Source organism: Alexandromys fortis, unplaced genomic scaffold, assembly GCF_014885135.2.
Source record: "Alexandromys fortis isolate MF-2015 unplaced genomic scaffold, M_Fortis_MF-2015_v1.1 scaffold_21, whole genome shotgun sequence".
Lineage (NCBI taxonomy): Eukaryota > Metazoa > Chordata > Mammalia > Rodentia > Cricetidae > Alexandromys > Alexandromys fortis.
In genome coordinates, this window is record NW_026067905.1 from 47,928 (window position 1) to 67,860 (window position 19,933).

The 19,933-nt window shown below is 42.8% G+C and overlaps 1 protein-coding gene and 1 long non-coding RNA gene across 5 annotated transcripts in view; one reads left to right on the plus strand and one right to left on the minus strand.

Annotated features, from left to right (window-relative positions):
- Positions 1 to 19,933, plus strand: part of Sox5 (SRY-box transcription factor 5) — a gene marked incomplete at its 5' end in the record, with an annotated part of 134,091 nt that overhangs the window by 46,044 nt on the left and 68,114 nt on the right. The window contains one exon of the mRNA XM_050135237.1: positions 6,918 to 7,064. Within this exon, the coding sequence (XP_049991194.1) occupies positions 6,918 to 7,064 (147 nt within the window). The remainder of the gene's footprint in view (positions 1 to 6,917; positions 7,065 to 19,933) is intronic.
- LOC126497306 (uncharacterized) lies at positions 7,076 to 15,598 on the minus strand. Of its 4 annotated transcripts, none has more exons than XR_007590578.1 (3): positions 13,785 to 15,598; positions 12,974 to 13,021; positions 7,076 to 11,755 (listed from the first exon to the last, which is right to left on the minus strand). It is a non-coding gene; the product is annotated as an uncharacterized lncRNA (long non-coding RNA). The 4 variants fall into 4 exon arrangements; XR_007590576.1 differs by having other exon boundaries at positions 7,076 to 12,179; XR_007590579.1 differs by lacking the exon at positions 7,076 to 11,755 and adding an exon at positions 12,194 to 12,224.

Below are 19,933 nucleotides of genomic sequence, written 5' to 3' on the forward strand. Positions count from 1 at the left end.
AAAAAAAAAAAAAAAAAAAAAAAAAAAAAAAAAAAAAAAAAAAAAAAACATTTACCCATGAGAAGATTTGGGGTCATTTCCACCTTGGACTATTGAGACCAACTCTGTTTATAATATGGTTTTAGATGTGTGATTTATTTTATAAAATCCCATTTTCAGGTATTTTTCATAAACAACTAAGGACTTCCAAGTCACTCACTAACTTTGCTTTCTGTGCCAGGGAGTAGATACAGTTTCGACACTGGGAAAGGTCATTTAATATTCTTATCATCAAAGTGCAAGCTTCCCACTTCCTCCCACCATTACCAGCCCTGTGGTGCTCTTTGAGTCTCATCTCAAGATTTATCTATTAAATTATATGTTGGGGGGCACATGTATGAGGGGTGCCCTGATAGACCAGAAGTAGTCCAATCCCCACTTCTGGAACTATGGGTGACTGTGAGTCTCTTCCCATGGGTGCTAGGAATCAAACTCGGGTCCTCTTAAACAGCAGCCAGTGCTCTTGGTCTCTGAACTATTTCCCCACCTCTTAATTTGGGGGGGGGGCTGATGAAGGATCCCCAATGTGTGGGGGATTTGGTGTCTCTTGTCCTCTTGAGTTCGCCAGGAAGGGAGAGTAGAACATAGGTTATTAGCCAGTCTGTAGGGCGCATACATCATAAGTGTTCACTCCATGTGACTCTCTACTGGGACTCTGGCCGATGCTGTTGTACACGTAATGCACGTATTAAATAAGGTAATGCTGCCATTGTCAGGGGAAGCCCACGCCTCCATCCAAGCTGCACTGATAATTCTCCAAGGACACATGGCAAACAATGATGCAGGAAGCACATTCATCCCCATCGAAGCCTGCTGGCATGTTTTGAAAGATTTTTCTCTAGTACATTAGTTTCTCTTTAAATTCTACATTTAAGTTACATTAAGAAGCAGAAATTAAGCCATAAAGATAACGCTTCTGGACGCTTGAAATTGCTTTTGGTTTTTGTTTTTGTTCACCGTGCCGTTCCACATCCCTCCACTTAAGGGAAGGAAGGAAAGGAGAAGTGAAAATTTCCCTTCTAGATCACATTTCAGTTAGTGCATCTCTCCAGGTTTCCTTTACACTGGGTACGAATCCATTCAGAAACACGCATCACAGATAATACATGGAGACACTGTCATCTCTGTCCTGAGTATCTACCTTAGAAACGTTACCAGGTACAAGGTATGTGTGTATATATGCATGTGTCCACGAGTGCGCATGTGTGTGCATTAATTTAATCCGTGTTTATGTGTGTGTGTGTGTGTCTGCCCGTATGTCTTGACACTATTTTTTAAAAGAAATCAAAATTTCCCATTTCTGTGCACATATTTGACTTGGAAGACAGTGTCATAAACACTTTATTTCTATGTTAGTTTTGAAAATTTAAGTCTGTATGTTTGCTTATTTTTGATTTTTTGAGGAGTAGTAATTCATCTGGAGTGATGATTATGACTAATCATTGAGACCCACACAGGATGACAACTTTATCCTTGTACCTGCTTAACCCCTCAGGGAGAACAAAAGCAACCTCTTGCTCCCATCCGAATAAACAGGAAAATTTGAGAAATTCGCTTATATTCATGTTTAGCATACTTCTTTTATTCTCCTAAATACTGGTGTTTGGGGGAAAATATCACTCAGAGAACAGGATTCTGCTTTGAAAGACCATTGTGGGGGGCTTGGGCGATGGCTCAACACATCCTACTCCTACCGAGCTCCGGAACTGTATTCTCAGCTCCCGAGATAGGCAGCTTGCAACCAGCTGTGGCTCTGTCCATCTCCAGGGACTCTGAAGTCCTCTTCCATGGCTGTGGTACCGCACTCACACGCACATGCCCTTCCGCAACCACATGCATGCACACAGAGTTGATAAAATAAATGTATAAAAGCACTTATAATATTCAGAAAAGCTCACCATTTATTTCACAGTCACGGCAGAGTTCCCGAATGCCTTCCAGAGCTGATCTTTACAGATGGCATTTGAGAAGTCCACTCACGCGTGTTTCCTGTGCAGTATGATGTTGAATGTGGAGGAGACACGCACAGAGAAAGGAAAATGAAGGGAAGGTGGAGAACAGGCGCTTCACAGGGCCCCTCCTCATCCATGCCTGGAGGAGAGGAAGGTTGCTTAGAAGCATGCGCTAGTTTATGTGACTCCACCTTCATCCCCTATCCATGCCTGGAGAGAGGAAGGAGTTGCATCGAAGCACACACTAGCTTGTGCTGCCTGGTCTTGGGGAATGACTAAATGCAGGGTCCTCACTATCTCCTTTACCTCCATCCAGATTGCCTAGATGCATAACAGTGTGACTAAGGATGTACAAGAGACCCATGTTGGTTAAAAGGCAATGACGTCATTACACAGAACCCTTGCCTTTGGGTCTATGCAACTTGCATTTGCTATTCTGAGGTGGCGGTGGAGACAAAGGCATAGGCACTGCCTTTGTGGGGTTCACTAGTCACTGAATAGGTATGAGACATCAAATCCTGATAGTTATTTTTGTCAGACCCGAGTGTTTCAAATCCAGATACTCCAGATGGCAACTAGACACGAGGCTGTAGCCAATGGGAGAAGCTGTGTTGTGAGCAATTTGGGGAAAATATGCTATTAGGGAGAAGTGGCAAGAAGTTCCTGTCAAATGAGTATGATAATCCCGCTTAGAATTTAAATCGTTGTTATTTTCTTAGTGATGAGCACTAGCATGTCTGGCATGAACGTCCTCTTAAAAGGTTGTAAACACGTATTGTCTATAACCATGGGAGAAAAACCAGGTTGTCCAAAAACGTAGGACGCTCATCTTACCCAAAATACCAAGCTAATTAGTAGAGGTGAAAATATCTATCTGTCTTTATCACCCTCACCAAGTTCTGATCTAGCGCTGGATTGCTAGAATTTGGCAGGAAACTCAAACGCCCATAAGTGTACCTGTCAACCTACTGCTTGACCCTGCTTCTGTATACACAAGCCAGTAAGCATAACAAAATGGGGATTAGGTTTGGCTGGCCAGGGTGGATACAGTTCAGCTGTTGTGTGGCAAGGCCATCGCCTTCTTCACACCTTTTAAAGTGACTGGGGCTGGACCTGTGCTCAGGCCTAGCGTGTGTATAACCCTAGGTTCCAGTACTAATCCTGTAGGAAGAAAAGAAAGAAGAGGAAGAGGAAGAGAAAAAGGGGAAGAGGATGGAGGGAGAAAGATGACCGAAGGGGAGAGTGGGGGAGAAGGGAGAGCAGGGAGAGGGGGAGGGTGAAGTAAGATGAAGAGGAGGGGGAGAGAGTTTGCCCTTTCCAGGAAATCCCTGTGAGATGGACCCATCAGCATTTTGCTGTCACAATGCAGGATTATGAGATAGCTTCTCTGTCTGACTTGCCTTTTCAGAATGCAAGTGTAATAAACTTTGTCTCACCATGATTACTATACACAAACATATGACAATTGCATATTATATTATAAAAAGAAAGACTTAGGTAAGTTATGTTTTGTGCCCACTCTGCTATGACATGCGTATTATTTTCTCTTGTTAATTTTTACATTAGTGATGCCGGGTCAGCTTATTAGGCTTAGAGGTGTCACCTCCAAATTCTGATGGCCTCACAGCAGATCCACCAGCCTTGTCTTTGTTCTAGTTATTCTGCCTGGATTTTCAGGATAAATTCTCTTGCCTGTATTTTACGAGCGTCCACAGGAAGACTGAGCCTTTAAACCCGGTGCTGCTTGCTGAGGGTGTCCACTCAGTAGGTCACTGGCTTTGCTGTCCTTCTCTGTGCCTGCCATCCTCGGGGGTCTCCTTCCAATAGGGAGCACATTCCTGTCCTCCAACAGCTATTTAAACTACAGGGTTAGACTTTGGAGGTGACACCCACCTCTGCATTTTTCTTTCCAGCGTCGCAGGTGAAATGAGGTATAGGACAGTAATTTCTGTGAAGACAGCTACGCTCTTCTAACCATCAGAGACTGAGAGAGAGTAAACTTCCTGAGATGCTCAAGCTGGAGGCCTAATCTCACTTCTCTCACCTTGCTGGTTTAACAGGACTAAACTAGTGTTTTAACTTGAACTTTACAGACACACTTCACACTTTTTGTTTGTTTTGAATTTTTCTTTTCTCTCTCTTCTTTTTCTTTTGAGAGAGTTTCTCTGTATAGTGCTGGCTGTCCTGGAACTCATTCTGTAGTCCAGGCTGACCTCAAACTCAGAGATCGCCTGCCGCTGCCTCCCGAGTGCTGGGATTGAAGGTGAGCAATGACCTACTGACCCAGTCCACTCTTATCTTGAAACTAATGGTGGAAATTTTTAAAGCCCTTTTCAGGTTTCAACTCACAGATCATTAAGAAAATTTAGGATTAAACTATTAACTTCTTAATTTCAATTTATAGTCTGCCGATCTTTCTATCTTCCTCGCATCCACAGGTCCCGGTTTTTTTTTTGTTTTGTTTTGTTTTTTGTTTTTTGTTTTTTGTTTTTTTTTTTTTTTGCAAGTATGCCTTTTCCCCTTCCACACACACAGCTCCGTATTCTGTTTTAAGTTATCCCAAAGCTCCTACTTGTAATTCTTTCAACTCCTTCAAGGGCCATTGTTTCTTCTACCACAACTGTGGGGGAAGGGGATTTGAATATTCCTTCCTGCTGTAAGCCATCTGACTTTGGGCAACATTTTCAATTTAAATTCAAAAGCATGTCTTTGGATATTTGAACCCTGATAAACTCCAGTTCCTTTTGTAAAATGGTGAGAACAAATGCTGGTAGGAAGTGAGGGAAGGGTGTGAGCTTTTTTAATGTTGAGCATGTGACACCTCCAACCTTTGAATGCAATACAATGATTGCATCCTTTTACCTTTAAATATAGGTCCTGTAATTTTGTTTTTATTTTTTGAAAATTGTAAATGTACCTATAATGACCAATAATCATTGACTCACCTTTTAGGAATAATTGATCATGTTATTTAAATGTCTAACACCATTGCATAGATAGATAGATAGATAGATAGATAGATAGATAGATAGATAGACAGATAGATAGATAGATAGATGATAGATTAAAAAGTATAGTAATAAATCCTTTAAGGGTCAATACTAAATTTTAAATCACCGAGGTTTTTTGAACATTTTGGTGTTTACATACAGATGTCTAGATGTCCCATGTCACTTATATTAATTGGTAAAATCTCATTTTTATTGCATGCTGAAGCCAGAAATGTGTTTTCTGAAGACATGCCTCTCTAGTAGTAACAACTGATGTAATTCTTTTCAAGGACACAACAAGCAATGCTACACAAAAGTTACAGAATCTAGCATTGTTCTGTGGCTAGACTGAAAATGTGGGTGTTTTTCAAATTCACGGGTCTGTATATTCTACTAGGCATGTGTGTAATTTACTAAGCTGTGTCCTGAGGACACAGTTACACTATAAATAACCTCATAAACAGCTCAAAATGATGGCAGAAAAAAAATCAACTTTTCAAATCCTAGAAATAACGGACAAGTTTTCATCACCATCGGGAGGAATATATCAATTATGAATTCAAAGAAATAACCATAAACTCTCAAGTCTTTAGCTACAAAGCATATTATTATTTTACTCTTTATGTAACCTAAGACTTAGGGATGGAATCTTTTTCAGTGGTTGAAATCAGAAATGTTATTATTATTCCAACATAAAATTGTGATGGGTGATCAGTACTGATGATCGAAATACGGAAGAGCCTGTTTTCTCTCTGTGCATCTTCCTTCATGTGTAAATAAGCTGTAGCCTCTGTCACCAAGACAGCTTTTCTGCTGGCATTTGGGTCATAGGATGCAGAACTGCAGGTGATGCATGTGTATCTTTGTGGAATGCTGCAGTTGGCTTACAGCATGCCATTTACAGTGGGGTCCTACTTAGCAGAACGTGTCGTGTTCCAGGAACCATTTTCTGCTTTGCAAATGTCCTTTCGGGAGAACTATCATGAGGTCTTTTTCTCTGGTGGCCTCCATCCCTATTGTGTTCATCGCAGCAGCACTGGATTGCATAGAAGAGGCTCTCTGGGTCTCAAGACAAGCACAAAATAGGACACTGGGACATGTAGGACACATGCATGTTATCAAGACTTTCTAATCCAGACTGTCAAATTTCTTAAGGAATACTACAAGTCTAAAGTTCGTCTCTGTGTTTGATGTCCATGTTTGAATGTAAAGTGTTTCTTGAAGTTGAATACTTATCCTAAGATATCCTTATAAAAGTGAAATGTCCGTTTAAACTCTCTATTATTTGTTGGAGCAGTTTTTCTTTGTTGTTAATAAGAATTAGTGTGTGCTCCACAGAGGATTTTTTATAATTATTATTATTTTGAGATGTGTCTGTTTAGAGCATGAAGCGAATTAACTAGCAGGTATCCAGATAATTTTTATCAGTGTAGGTAGAATGACCACATATCATCCTCCCAGAGACCTCTCCTGCCTTCCTTTTCTCAATATGTTTCCCAATAATTTCCGCACAGTTAATTCTCAGAAGAAAAAAAATAGTTCCAGATGCCCAGTTCAGTAAGTCAAAGAGCGAACCAACGCAAATAAGAGAGGTACTCTATATGTGAAGTTAGTTTCTTAGTAACACCCGGTGAAGAATTTAAGGGTGAACAGGCCTTGGCCAAATACTCCCAAATGCTTGCCTTCCTGGTCAGCTGTAAGGCGTGAGTGTGATGGCTACTTCTGTCCTGTGCCCCTGAGCCTGCTCTTGCCAAAAGGGTCCTGTTGTCTGCCATTGCTCTCCCGACAAGTTAAGTTGCAGAATGGTGACAGATTTTCATTCAGTATTTTGGGTGTACCCAGAAAGAGGCATAGGAAGCATGGTGCACCCGACTGTGTGCTTCGGAAGGGTGTTTGCCTTATGACTGACAGTCTCTCTCTGTCTTTTCTTCTGTAGCAGTTCTATGCTGCCCAGCTAGCCGCAATGCAGGTTTCTCCAGGAGGGAAGCTCCTAGGCCTACCCCAGGGCAACCTTGGTGCTGCCGTGTCTCCTACCAGCATTCCCACAGACAAGAGCACAAACAGTCCACCACCCAAAAGCAAGGTACCCTCTTCAACAAGCTCATCTCTCTTTCCTTGGGCTTCTCCTGGTCACTCAGTGGTGTTTGCTGAAGGTCTCATAGATTCCAGCCACTGGGCTAAACTCAGGGTGTTCATGGAGGTAAGACTTTTAGAAGGAGCAACAGTTGTATGTGTAAATTTACATTTCTAATACTTGACTTATTCACTCCACAAACGTATTGATAGTTATGAGAATCTGAAGTGTGCATCTATGAACCAGTGAGTTTATAGCCTTAAAAGCAGATATCTATAAGCAATCCAATAGCCGTCCTTTATAATCTAAAGACTAATCAATAATAAAGTCCACAAAGCCTTATATGGATAAAAGTACATTAGAATTTATTAGGAAGAGAGAGCAGCTTCGGCAAGAAATGCAAACGTTTGCCAAGGGATAAACAATTGAAATAGAAACTTAAGTATGAGGAGAATTGAGACATATGGAGTGTTTCTTAAAAACTATCAATAACTGTTATAATGCGTATGGGAATGGCATAGCTGTAATTTTAGATATGCCATCCATCCACCAAGATTATCATGTAAAGACATGAAGATAGTAATAGTGTTGGGAGACTATTTAAACACGGTTCTGGCTTTAGAGCCTGGAGACATTTCCTTAGAACATGGGGGAAGGCTGGGGGGATTCAAGATGAATGCCTCTTAGAAAAGAGCAGAGAGCCTTGGGGGAAAAGTCTTTGTATGTGCAGATTTTACGTGTATGCTGTTGTGTGAACACATTAAGCTTTCTGTGACGTGAGTGTGGCTAGCCAAATGGTGATGGTTTCTGGGGTTATTCACAAAAATAACTGCAAATATTTAACTTTATTACAAAATACAAACCAGAAAATTGACACCGCTAATAATTTTTCCACAAAACATCTTTCTTAGTTGTCTAGAAACATGCTTTTGTCTTCCACTCTATGAAGGAGGCATGAGACTATCTTAGGGGAGTCCAGGTGGAGCAAGCACAGAGTGTGGGAATGAAGGAAACGAGGAAGGCTCATCCTGAATGGGAGGGGCGCTCAGAGCATCAGCTTAGTTGCTGTCTAACTCCATAGTGGAGCCTGGAAAAGGGACCACTGGGTCAACTATTAAAGAGAACACATTTGTGCATGAGCTTAACCTGACAGAGGAGCTGCGACCATGGCTGGGGAAAACCCTGCACACCGCCGCACCGCAGGGCGGGGACATATGCCACGTTCAGGTCACAACTGCTGTTTGGAGGACCTCACACACTCCTTGCTTAATGTTTAGGGCTCGACTTGTTCCTCTTTATCATCTGGACACACGGGAGATGTCAAAGCTCCGAGGCAGTTATAACAGTTACCAAGGGTGATTTCTAAAGTGCTGGTATTCTGATGGCTCCCGTGCTAACTATTTTAAAGGGTTAGAGTTACAGAGACATTTTAAGCGAAACAAAGACACAGCAGTGGAGTCCTTGCTACACACAGACTTTGCTTCTTCCCCTTGCTGTGTGTGCTGCCCATCATATTACTATCCACGACAATGCTTTCCATTAGAGTCTGCCTCTCAGTACTGTAGACTGATTCTGTTTTATAAGATTAGTGGATTTCCCCTTACTTCTGGGTGAACTCTTTATCATTAGTATCTTCTCAACCCACTCACTTAATACAAATAATGAAGAAGCGTTAAATGCCAGACAGCCTCTTCCATCTTTGCCTCTGCTCAGTCCCCAGCCATTCATCCATCTGTCCATCCATCAGCAGGCTGGCTGGCATTCGCTACAAGGGTGTTCCCATAGGTAACAATGGCAAATGTCAAGGCCACTGAAGTCTCCTTTGTTGTGAATGGGAAAGGACTGAGCAAGCCAAGCGGTTTTATGTACTCACGAAACCCTATGGATTCAACACCAAAGAGAACAGTGGTTTCAGCAGGGTTAAAATTCTTCTAGATCTTAGTTTTTTATGTCTCTATTCAGTTCACAGAGTGAAAGAGTAAGAGTGTTTTTCAGTTACCACGAGTCACAGGAAATAAACATATATGCTATAGTTTATCTTTGAAGTGTAATTACTTTTTAAAAGTCAGCCTTCATGACTTATCTATCACATAAAGCTTTGTGGGTGCTCCTCTTCCCACCCACACTTAGAGCACATATAAAAGATTTAACTGAGCTCTTCCAGTAGCAACAATTTAATAAAAATGTGTGTCCCTTGCCCAGTGTCCTCTAGCATGCTGCCTGTCACTACTTTGGTTGTCAGAAAGAAATTCCAAAATATGATGATGTTTATATAGTTCACAAAAAAACACAGGGAGTTAAGAAGAGCCGTGACACCAAGTCACATTATTTGAATGTAGCTCTCGAAATTGCCACTGGTAATACAGAAACAGAACCCACTAGTTCTCTCCTAGCTTAGAAATGATGTTTGCACATCGCATGATGGATATTGTGACTCCACAGAGCTAATTTATTCAAGAGCATCATTTATTAGCATATTTGTTTTAAGACAATCAGCTACCAGTATCTTGGGGATGTTTTCTGTGTGTTTGTGTTTTTCGTTGGTGCCAGTTTCTTTGCCTGGCTTTGTGCATACCTGCTTGGCATAACGGGAATTGATGGCTTGCATTACCAGTATATTTACTCTTTGGAGCAGTGGAGTTGCATGTCCAATTTAAGGGGTGACTGATGAACAATGCTCCTACGGACAGCTGTCAAAAATGAAGGGTGCATTCTGAGTTACACCAGCTACCCTCCTCCTGGATGGACCATTGCCTCTGACTCCCAACTCCAGAGGACACCAGCAAAACTTATTTGCAATTTGCAAAAAGAAAAAAAAACCAGGGAAGGGGGAATCAAAAGGAGGGGCTCCAAAAGACTGTAAAATTGTGCAGCATGAGTCCTCTGATTCATGCTGTTTTCAATCTGCTGTGTGCCAGTTGGAGGCTCAGGGAGTGTGTGCGCGCGAGAGAAAGGATAATGCTGAGAAATGATAGAGAGGCTGCGACCTCCGAGCTCAGCCTGGAAATCCAAGACATTGATTTCACTTAGCATTCCTGCTGAGAGATCTGGCGGAGTTCAGTTGTAATAAAAGAACAAGATTCTCTTCTAATGGTAATGGCGTATGACAGACGTATCACTTTGTCTGTCCTCAGCACCAGAGAGAGCAGGATTGGAGAAAGGTCACCTGACCTGCCTGGGGTGTTGTACAAGTGCTACACTGAGCTTTGAACTGCTGCCTAGGAACATAATTATTTATAATATTAAATGATAAAGAGAGCTTTAGAGGACTCACAGTGCATGTCTGAAAGCTGCATGCAGGAACTGCATTTTGTAACAGAGAAAATTCTACATGAAGTCTGGTCTATTCCAAGTCTGCCTTTGAGAGCACTGGCGTTCCTGTCCTTGATGTCACTGCTTAGGAAATGTCCTCATCAATGCCTGAAGTGGTATTGCTGGCTAATGTTGTAAAGTCTAATTAGTAACATGCCGTGTGTCTGTGTGTGTATGCGTGTCTCTGTGCGTGTGCACACGTGTGTGTGCATCTGTGTGTATGCACAGTGTTGTAAAGTCTTGGCTTAGTTAACGTATGTGTGCGCACAATGATTCAAAGTCTTGGCTTAATTAGTAACATAGTATGTGTGTGTGTTTGTGTGCTTGCATAAGCATGTACATGTGTATGTGTGTGCACAATGTTGAAAAGTCTTGGCTCAATTAGCAACATGCCGTGTCTGTGTGTGTGTGTGTGTGTGTGTGTGTGTGTGTGTGTGTGTGTGTATTCAGTGGCTCATCTACTATCAAAGAGAGTATAATGGTGAATTAAAACCATGGGCAAGTTCCAACATGTCCACAGCACTTTGGGTCTTTTTAAAAGCTTGGACTCTTACCTTTTCCCTAGGTTTTGAATTCTTTCCTGCAGCTCCCACTTGACAACCATCTCTCCCACGAACCAACAAAGGCAAATAGATTTATTGAGCTCCTCACCAATGTTCTCCGAGCTTACATGCAGCTCTATGGCTAAATGTTGGCAAATAACAAGGAATAAAACTATAAAATCTCCAACTTCTGTACTAGAGATTCTGCCTTCCAGTACAAAGGAATGCTTAGCATACTGTTGTATGATGCTGGAACTTGAATCTTGCTGCAAATATGCTTGCATGCCTTAACAAATGTTTAAATTTGTTTCCGGTCTAGACTCTGCCACCAAGCAACTGATATAGGTAGGACGTGTTTAGCATTTCACTTGTTAGTAGCATACATTGTTAATTTAAATCCCTTTCTGGATAACCAGTAGCATCTTTTGAGATCCCCGCCAGGCTCTCCACAGAAGAATCCTTCTCTTTATTGGTTGGGCTAACTGTCTAAACTTTAGATTTTAAGTGATTTTTTTTTCATTGTAAATGTAGTCACCTCTTGGGGAAATCTGAGGGACAACTTGTACATGCTATTATCGAGATCTCTCCGTATTTGATGGAAAGGGGTGTATCTCCAGCGGCCACCAAAACCAGTTAGCTTTAAAACCTTTCAACAACAGAGAATTCCTGGGTGCTTTTCTCTTAACCTCACTGTGACCCTCCTCCAGCCGCCCCACTCCCCACAGTCAAGCCTTTGTGGATGGCAAGAACACACAGATTGTCCAAATCAGGATTTCTGTTGCTGTTGCTCCTGTTCTTTTCAAATCCTTTTCTGGCAGGGATGCCCCATTTGCTCAGCAGTAGCACCTGGAAGTCACGACAAGGGAAAGAAACGCTTGTCTGACAAAGCCAAAGCGCCCCGGCCAGCTGACCAGATACAATCGGATCCTTGCTGCGGCAATATCCTTGTAAATACCGCTTCAGTTGCCGAAGCAAGAGCTAGAGCTTCGTGGATATCTGATCCACTCTCACAGAAATGAAGTCATCTTTTCCTACTTGGTGGCTGTGTGCGTGTGGGGGTCGTATCTTTGCTGCCAGTGGCTTGTATCAGACACCATCCTATTAATGGTGCCAGTCACACACTGGGAGGCTACGAAGTAAACGCTCCCCATATACTGATCTTCAGGGATGAGTTTGTACAGCACTCATAAGCCTGATATACATATTCCCAAGATGATTTATTGCTCAGCTGAGAGGGTGACATCTTGATTGAAGACCAGTTATGATACATCTGGAAAATGACAGCATTTTTAGTGACTCGAGACAGGTATTTATACTGCCAAGTGGGAGAGAAAGGAAAATATGAACGTGAACTGACAGTATCCGGTCCTAATCAAGACTGACCAGCAGTACCATAAGCTGTCACATTGAGCACTATTTGATGCTGTTGCTTTATTTATTTTTGTTTGTGTGTGAATGTGTGTGTGTGTGTGCAAATGTGTGTGTGTGTGTACATGCTAGGTTTTTGTTTGTTTACTTGCTTGCTTGTTTAGTTTTTTTTTTTTTGTGGGTTTTGGTTTTTGAAACAGGGTCTCAAGTAACACAGGCTGGACTCAAACTTGCTTTGTGACCCAGACAAGCCTCAAACTCCCGTTCCCCCCACCAGCACCTGCCAAGTGCAGGGATCACAAGCATAGACTGTCAAGCTCAACCTGTTTTCTTTCTTCTTACTAAAGTTTACTAGTTTTTACTGATAGGACAGAAGGATCCTTTAAATGTACAGCTCACAACCTCGGGAGATTTCATGAGTCTGAGGTGGACCGGGAAGAGCTAAGGCCACCACAGGAGTCTTCCCAGGGCAGGGCGACACATTCAAAGCCCACCGCTCGGTGTAATGCCCCAGGCCTTGACTGGCTTTCATGCCTCATACAGCCATGGGAATGGCTGAGGAGTAAGGGTTCTGCAAGTATTACTTGGAATACGTAGAGGCCCTCCGAGTGTTTCCAAGAATGTGCTGTTCTGCTTAAACTCTCCTCCTGATTTCCAGGTCCATCCGTATCTCAGAACCATATCATCCAAACTCACCATCAGGGCCAGCGTTGGCCTTGGGCTGCTGGATCAGGGAGTCGGGCACTGTAAAGAGATGAGGGGCTGTAACTAATCACTGCACACCAGGGTCAAACAACGCCATGGCACCACCTTCAAATTGTGGGGCCTGGGACTTTTGAACATCCGATCTCTCCTCCGACTTCAGAGCAGAGGAGTTGTTGAGCCCCAGCTGATTGATGCAGCATTGGGGCTGGGCAGCCGTTTCAGCCACTCGCTGGGAAGCTGGTTAAATACCAGTGTCCCTCGGGACCCTGCCCTGTGAGAAGCGTGTATTCTGCAGGAAAGCTGGTGCACTCCCCACCTTCACTGTATATTCCAGCGTATGCGACTCGATTGTTCTTTGAATGTCAGATGCATCACGCTTGCATGGTGCGTTCATCTCAGTTACCCCATAGAGCCGAGCTGTCACCGTGGCCCTTATTATTAGCACTTCCTGGGTGGGACAGATTTATGATACATAAAACATCACCACCCTGTGATTTTAAATAAAGCGGTTTTCTTTTTGCGGTCCCTTGCTACTGAACTGGAACATGTTAAATGAAATGTTAGCATTTAACCCCTGGGAGGAGTCCTGCCCCTCCCTTTCCATCTGTGTTCAATCAGAGGGAATCTTCCCGCAGCTCAGTGCTTAACCGTAGGCATTCTCAGCTCCAGGGCCATAAATGTCCAAACAGGTCACCCGGCAATATATTCTCAGGACTAAGAAAAGGGACAGTAGCCATGTTCGTGGCGGGAAAACAACACAAATTATAAAGCAAAGACAGACTTCTTCCAACCTGTGCCTTACCTGTAAAGGGAAACCAGCCAGGGGCGGCCGATGCAATGCCCTTTGCATCCCTTAACCTGGGCTCTGCTGGTATTCTGATTTTGTTTAGAATCCTTTGAGTCTCGAACACAGCATGGCAAGGCACGTCAAATCTCTTTAATAACACAAACCACAGGAAAGAAAGGCAGTTGAGTATGAGAAAAGTCCACTCAGCAGTATTTGATAAATGACGGTAGTCCTGCCAATCTGGCTGTATCCAGAGGAGAGTCTCGACAGAAAAGCAGCATGTTCAGAGCCGTGGAATGCAGGCAGGGCGGGGCGGTGATACCTGCATCAGTCGGGGAAGGGCAGATGGAGGAGTGGAGAGGAGGAGGCAGACTGAACAGCGCAGCAGAGATGTCCGGTCTTTCCTGCTGGAGACAGTGCGCAGGGCATGCTCGTCGGTCCTTCCTCTGGGGGACTCACGCCTGGTCTCTACTTCTGAAAACATACGTGCAGACGCTGAAATGGTTCCACATCCTCCACAGTTGATGAGGCCTTCATTAGGCGCTGGCGATCGATGCCTTTCCATCCTGTTCAGACAGTGCAGGCGGTCACCGTTGCACTAGAGAAAGAAGTTCTGAATCTTCAGCGTTGATCTCTTTACCAGTCTGCGTACCTGCTGCTTAGACATCCCTTTTCACAGAACAGAAACGTTTCAGTGGCCTTTCTCACACACGTGTCCTAAGTTGGCAGCCAACTAATATTGTTTAAGTTACTGGAAAAGAGTATACATGTTTGTGCGTTTGTTAGATTTCTGACTTTCCTCTCGAAAGAACAAAGATTACTACTAATGCTTTCAAATGTCACATAACAGAATGAAAATAAATTAATATGGTCATTAAATAGAGGGAGACGCAAGAGTCCAAGCCACAGAAACAGAACTCCCTACGTGTAAGGTGGACAGCGGCAGAGCTGAGCCGTCCAGAAGGCTTTGTGAGGAAACGCGACATTCTGCTCAGGAAGACCCAATGAAAGGAGGGAGAGAAGACGTCTTGTCCAGTACACACTCACCCAGGCACGAGGCCTTTACACTTCTACCTGGACTCCTGGGATGACAGGGACCCACTGCGCCGCCCAGCAGAACTGCCTAATTCAGAGCAACTTCCATTATCACAAGGTCTTTTCTTCGGCAGAGCCTAGCCAGTTTTCTGGGATTTTATCTTTTCTGCTGTGTAAAAGACAGCATGGTCATTCACAAGTGACATGGAAGTCCAATCCAAACTGGATCAAGTTGGATAGAGCAAGAAGGAGAAGTCCTCACTCACATTGCCATCTAGTTATCCTAACGTCTCAGTCGGGAGCCCTGACAAGACCGTGTCGAGTTGGTTGTTCCTCACCTCTGTTCTTTCACGCATCTCCTCCCTTGTCAGTGTTCCTTAGCTCCTGGTGCGTGCTTGCATCAGCTGCCCATGGAGTCTTAGTGAATCCGTGGTTGGCTACGGTCGACACACTTGACTCCAGGCAATAGCACGGCAGCTGCCAATAAAGCCCCCTAATCTCTTAAGATACGGCAATTTGGTGGGGAAAAGCAGAATATAAGCCATTAAGTCAGAAGCTTCTTGTATCAAAGAAATAACAATGGTCAGGAGGAGTGAGTGGGGACAGAGGAGGAGCCTCTTGCGAAGCTTGGTAGAGGGAGTCACTTATCTGACTGGTACTAGGAGGAGGAAGAACTTGGCAGTGGAGGACGAAATGACATTCTGGGCATACTTCCTTCTTAGTTAATTTAATTGTTTTAGAAATTTCATACATTTGCAGTATATTTGTGTATTTCTGTTGTTCCCAAGACTCCCTCTCCCTCCCCCAGTCCATCTTATAATCCCCCACTCCCTTTCAAAATCTTGAATATTACTTTAATTATCAGTACACACACTGTATATATATGTATACACACACATATACACATGTCCAGGTATGTGTAGAGCCCACCGAGGGCATTTAACATTGCTCCTTTGTACTGTGTCTAGGGCTGACACTTGGGATTGGACAACCTGTCAGGGGCTATGGTTTCCTGTCACTCTTCTCCTGGGGCGGGGTCTTGCGAGGCTTTCCCCTTTCACAGTAGGGGTGCCCCATTTTCAATGGTGTTGTAGCAGTGCAGATCTGGTTCAGGCAGCCACACGGTTGAGGTTTCACGAGTGGGTGCAGCTCCCCTGTCGTGTCTGGAAGTCACCATATCACAGCAGATATCACAGTCCTCTGGCTCTTGCTGTCCGTCTTCCTCTTCTCCCAGATGTTCCCTGAGCCTCTGTCACGGTTCTCAGCAAACTGCAATAATTATGTAGACACGGTTCGCCTTTCTTAGGGCAGTCACAGAAAACTTTGTGCCCAAGGCAAAACATTTTTTTTTTTACATTTTAAGCTCCCAGGCCAATGAATTAATATTTGAATCATCTCTCCAAGTCATCCTTAGGAACACTGTAGAATGTGAGCACTACTGACATCCATTGCCACTGGAGGGAAAAGGCAATTTGGTTTGACAAATATGCATTGATTGTCACATCCTCGTCCATTGGAGTCCTAGGAGCTGAAGATGCGCAGTACAGTTGATCTCCACAGCGCGGGCCCATAGTGCCAAGGTGACCAAGGGATACAGAGAGGTCATTGCATGAGTTTACAGACAGGGGCAGGTTTTTGTCCAGCCTGTAATATTTCCCGTTTTATTTTTTAGGATTTACTTACTTTACCAAGACTGTTGTTGTTACTAATATTTCCTATTAAAAATGCAATCGATGGTTTTATAACCACCTCTATGAAGGAAATTGTAAGGTGTTCTTTAGTAGTACTAGTTTGATACTAGCATGAATATAGTATTGATTTCTACACACTCAATATAAACAAACAAACAAAGACAAAACCAAACTTTTTGTTGCTCAGGGGCCAGGTGCCATGTGAAGTTCTGGTAGTGCTAGCGCCTCCTTGAAACAGGAAAATCACAAGTTCAAGGACAGCTCAGCTACAGGCTGAGATCCAGTCTAAACAACAAGCGCTGGGGATGTGGCTCACTGAATGGGTGCTTAACTAGTTAGTAATGCAAGGCAAGACCCCGAATTCAATGTCCAGCAATGGAATAACTGTAATTGCTGTAAACTCATGCTTAGTAGAGTTTCGGGATACTCTTGCATGGTGCTGGCCTGGAGAGATGACTCAGCAGTCAAGAGCATGCTCTGCTCTTGCAGAGGACCTGAACTGATTCCCATACAAAGTCAAAATCCACTTTCTGAGCATGTCTATTTCAAATAGAAAGATAGATCGATAGATCAATAGATCAAAAGATAGACAGATAGATAGATAGATGATAGATAGATAGATAGATAGATAGATAGATAGTAGATAGAAGATGCTGTTGATGTAGATAGGTGATAGATATAGACAGATACATCAACATATATAGTATGTATGTTGATGACATATTATATATGGCATTTGAATGATATATATGATTTTCATTTATATAAAACTTGATAACCTTAGTATGATTTTGATAACACCCATGATGTAAACAGACCTTTAGCTATCCCTACAAAGATGATCGACTGGCTAAAGATACACCTTAGCAGTTCAGAGTAGGCACTATTCTTACATAGGACCAGACACTGGTTCCCAGGGCCCACCTCTGTGGCTTTCAGTCACCTGTAACTCCAGGGCTAATGCTCTAAGACCGTCTTTTGGCTTCTGTGGCACATGCCTACACACACGCACATAAATACCCATGCACACATCAGAGTCACATGATTAAAAGTAATGGAAATGAAAACTTAAAAATAGTAGTTAGTGAAAACTTTGCTTCTCCCTTAAATTACTGCGCCAGAAATGATTTTATGAATAATAGTTCATTTTTTGTCATTATGATGAGCTTGAAGTCTCCTAAACTGACTCTACTTCTGTAGGAGAACATTTTTCTTTCAGAATCTTCTTTGTGAGTCCTGAGTTGTGGCCTCGCCTCCCTTCTCCTTTCCCTCAGTTATAAATGTGTCATGAAGCCATGCAGTATGCAATGCCACTCAGTTACACACATGCACATGCATACACACATATGCAGACACATGCACATACATGGACACACACACACTGGGTTATTGAAATAGCTTGGCAGTTAAGAGCACTTACTGCTCTAGTCGAGGACCCAGGTTTGACTCCCAGCACCTACACGGTGGCTCATAACCACCTGTAACTGCAGTTCCAGGGCTCCTGCCTCTTTAGGAACTGCATACATGCGGGCGCTCACAGAGACAAAAGTAAACGAATCTTCAACCACATACATACTTAGCAAAAAACCTTCTATAAAGGTTGTATAAAGTATCTACAATGACTTTTTGGTCAGAAATTAATATGACTTATTGAAAGACTTTCAGATGTCCTCAGTATTTATTTTGTCTCACTGATATTTTACATATGAAGACACAGCCATGTCTGCTCTATCATATTATATTCCACAATGTGAATTCTTTTCAGAAATACTTGCTTTCTATCCACTCTTGAACTTACAATGTGGAGGCAACATTAATTATACAAAGTTCATTTGAAGAGACAGAGTCTCACTGTGTGTCCCTGCCTAACCTGGAACACTCTCTGAGGACCTGGCTAGCTTTAAACTCTCAGAGACCCTCCCAACTGCATCCCCAAGTGATGTACAGGGCCTCATCAAAAAAATAGGAAATATCTTAATCTAGACAATCTAGAGCCTGAAAACTCCCAACAATGAAGTTCTGGACCACTATGTGCCATTTTTATTATTGCTAATACAAATGGAAGGACACAGTTATTCGTGTGTGTGTGTGTGTGTGTGTGTGTGTGTGTGTGTGTGTGCATACAGATCCGAAAATTCATGATTTGATTAGCATCATATGTGGATGCTAGTAACTGTGAGTGTGGAGTCTCCTCAGCGTGGTCTGGGGAGTTTGACAAGTTGAAGCCCATCCTCGAGGGTTTCTAAATTCTGAGACCTGTGAATTCTAAATTCACAACACCATGTGACCTAGATAATACTTCTAAGATTCAGAAGTGAAAAACAATGCTTAAATTCTTCCTCTAATTATCTATTTAATATTCTGTTTATCCTGAGTTAAAGTTTAACTCACTGAAATTTGAGCCCTGTACCTATTCTTTAAGAAGTTTGTTCTCCCTAGCTTGTACCACTGAAACTGCTGAGAGCCCAGTCGTCAGTTTGGAAAGTAGCATGCCTATGCAAAAGGAGTGTTTCTAAATGTCCGGTTATTCAAGGTTTTGCTGAGCTGGTATCACTTACCTGAGATAGACAGGCAAGAATGTGCGTTTCTTGCGTGTAATCTAATTGGACCTTGTTGGACTTACAGCACCTCCCTCGTGAGCCGTAGGATATAAAGGCACAGTTTCCCTCACCCTCAACAGGTTCTCTCCCAGCTCTGCACCAGCAGCTGAAGCAGTGTTCTTACAACTTTGTTTTCCTGGAGTTAAAGATGAGATGTTTCTGTCTCTATCCAGACAACAATATAAAAATTAATTTTTCAAGTTATATACTATCAAAATAACGAAAAATTGGGAACACTTAACTAGATACAAACTTACCATCCTTCAAATTATTTGCTACTTGCAAGCATATTTGATAGTATCATGTTCTCATAAAAACCACAAAATCTGTGGACGGCAGTTCTGATACACTGTATATTGTAAAGTGTATTTCCTGGACACTTCTACTGGAAACCTGCATTTAAACCACCTTCAAAAGAACCAAGGGACCAAATTTCCTACCTAGTCTATTTTATAATTTCTATTTTATAATTTGGGCTTTGATGCTGTACAGTTTTGATGGCTTTGTGGATATTTTATAAATAGGGGAAAAAGAAATTGGGGGCAGAGAAAGAATGGATGAAATGTTGCAAAAATAAAGTTTCTCTTGTATCTTATTCCAGCAGCACTGAAGTAACAGGAGCAGAAACACTGTTGGGCCATGCACTTTAGAAAGCGTGGTGACAGCGACAGGGGTGTCCATAAACGGGTACAGATTTGTGTTTTCTGTGCTTTGCTCTGGAAGCCGTTGGAGGATCAAAGTTTCATTTTAAGTCGGCAGGAGCCGGGTACTGAGGTCAGCCGTGTGTGTATACAGGGCAAGACAGGAATTCTGGGTCAAACAGTGGAATGTTTTAGAG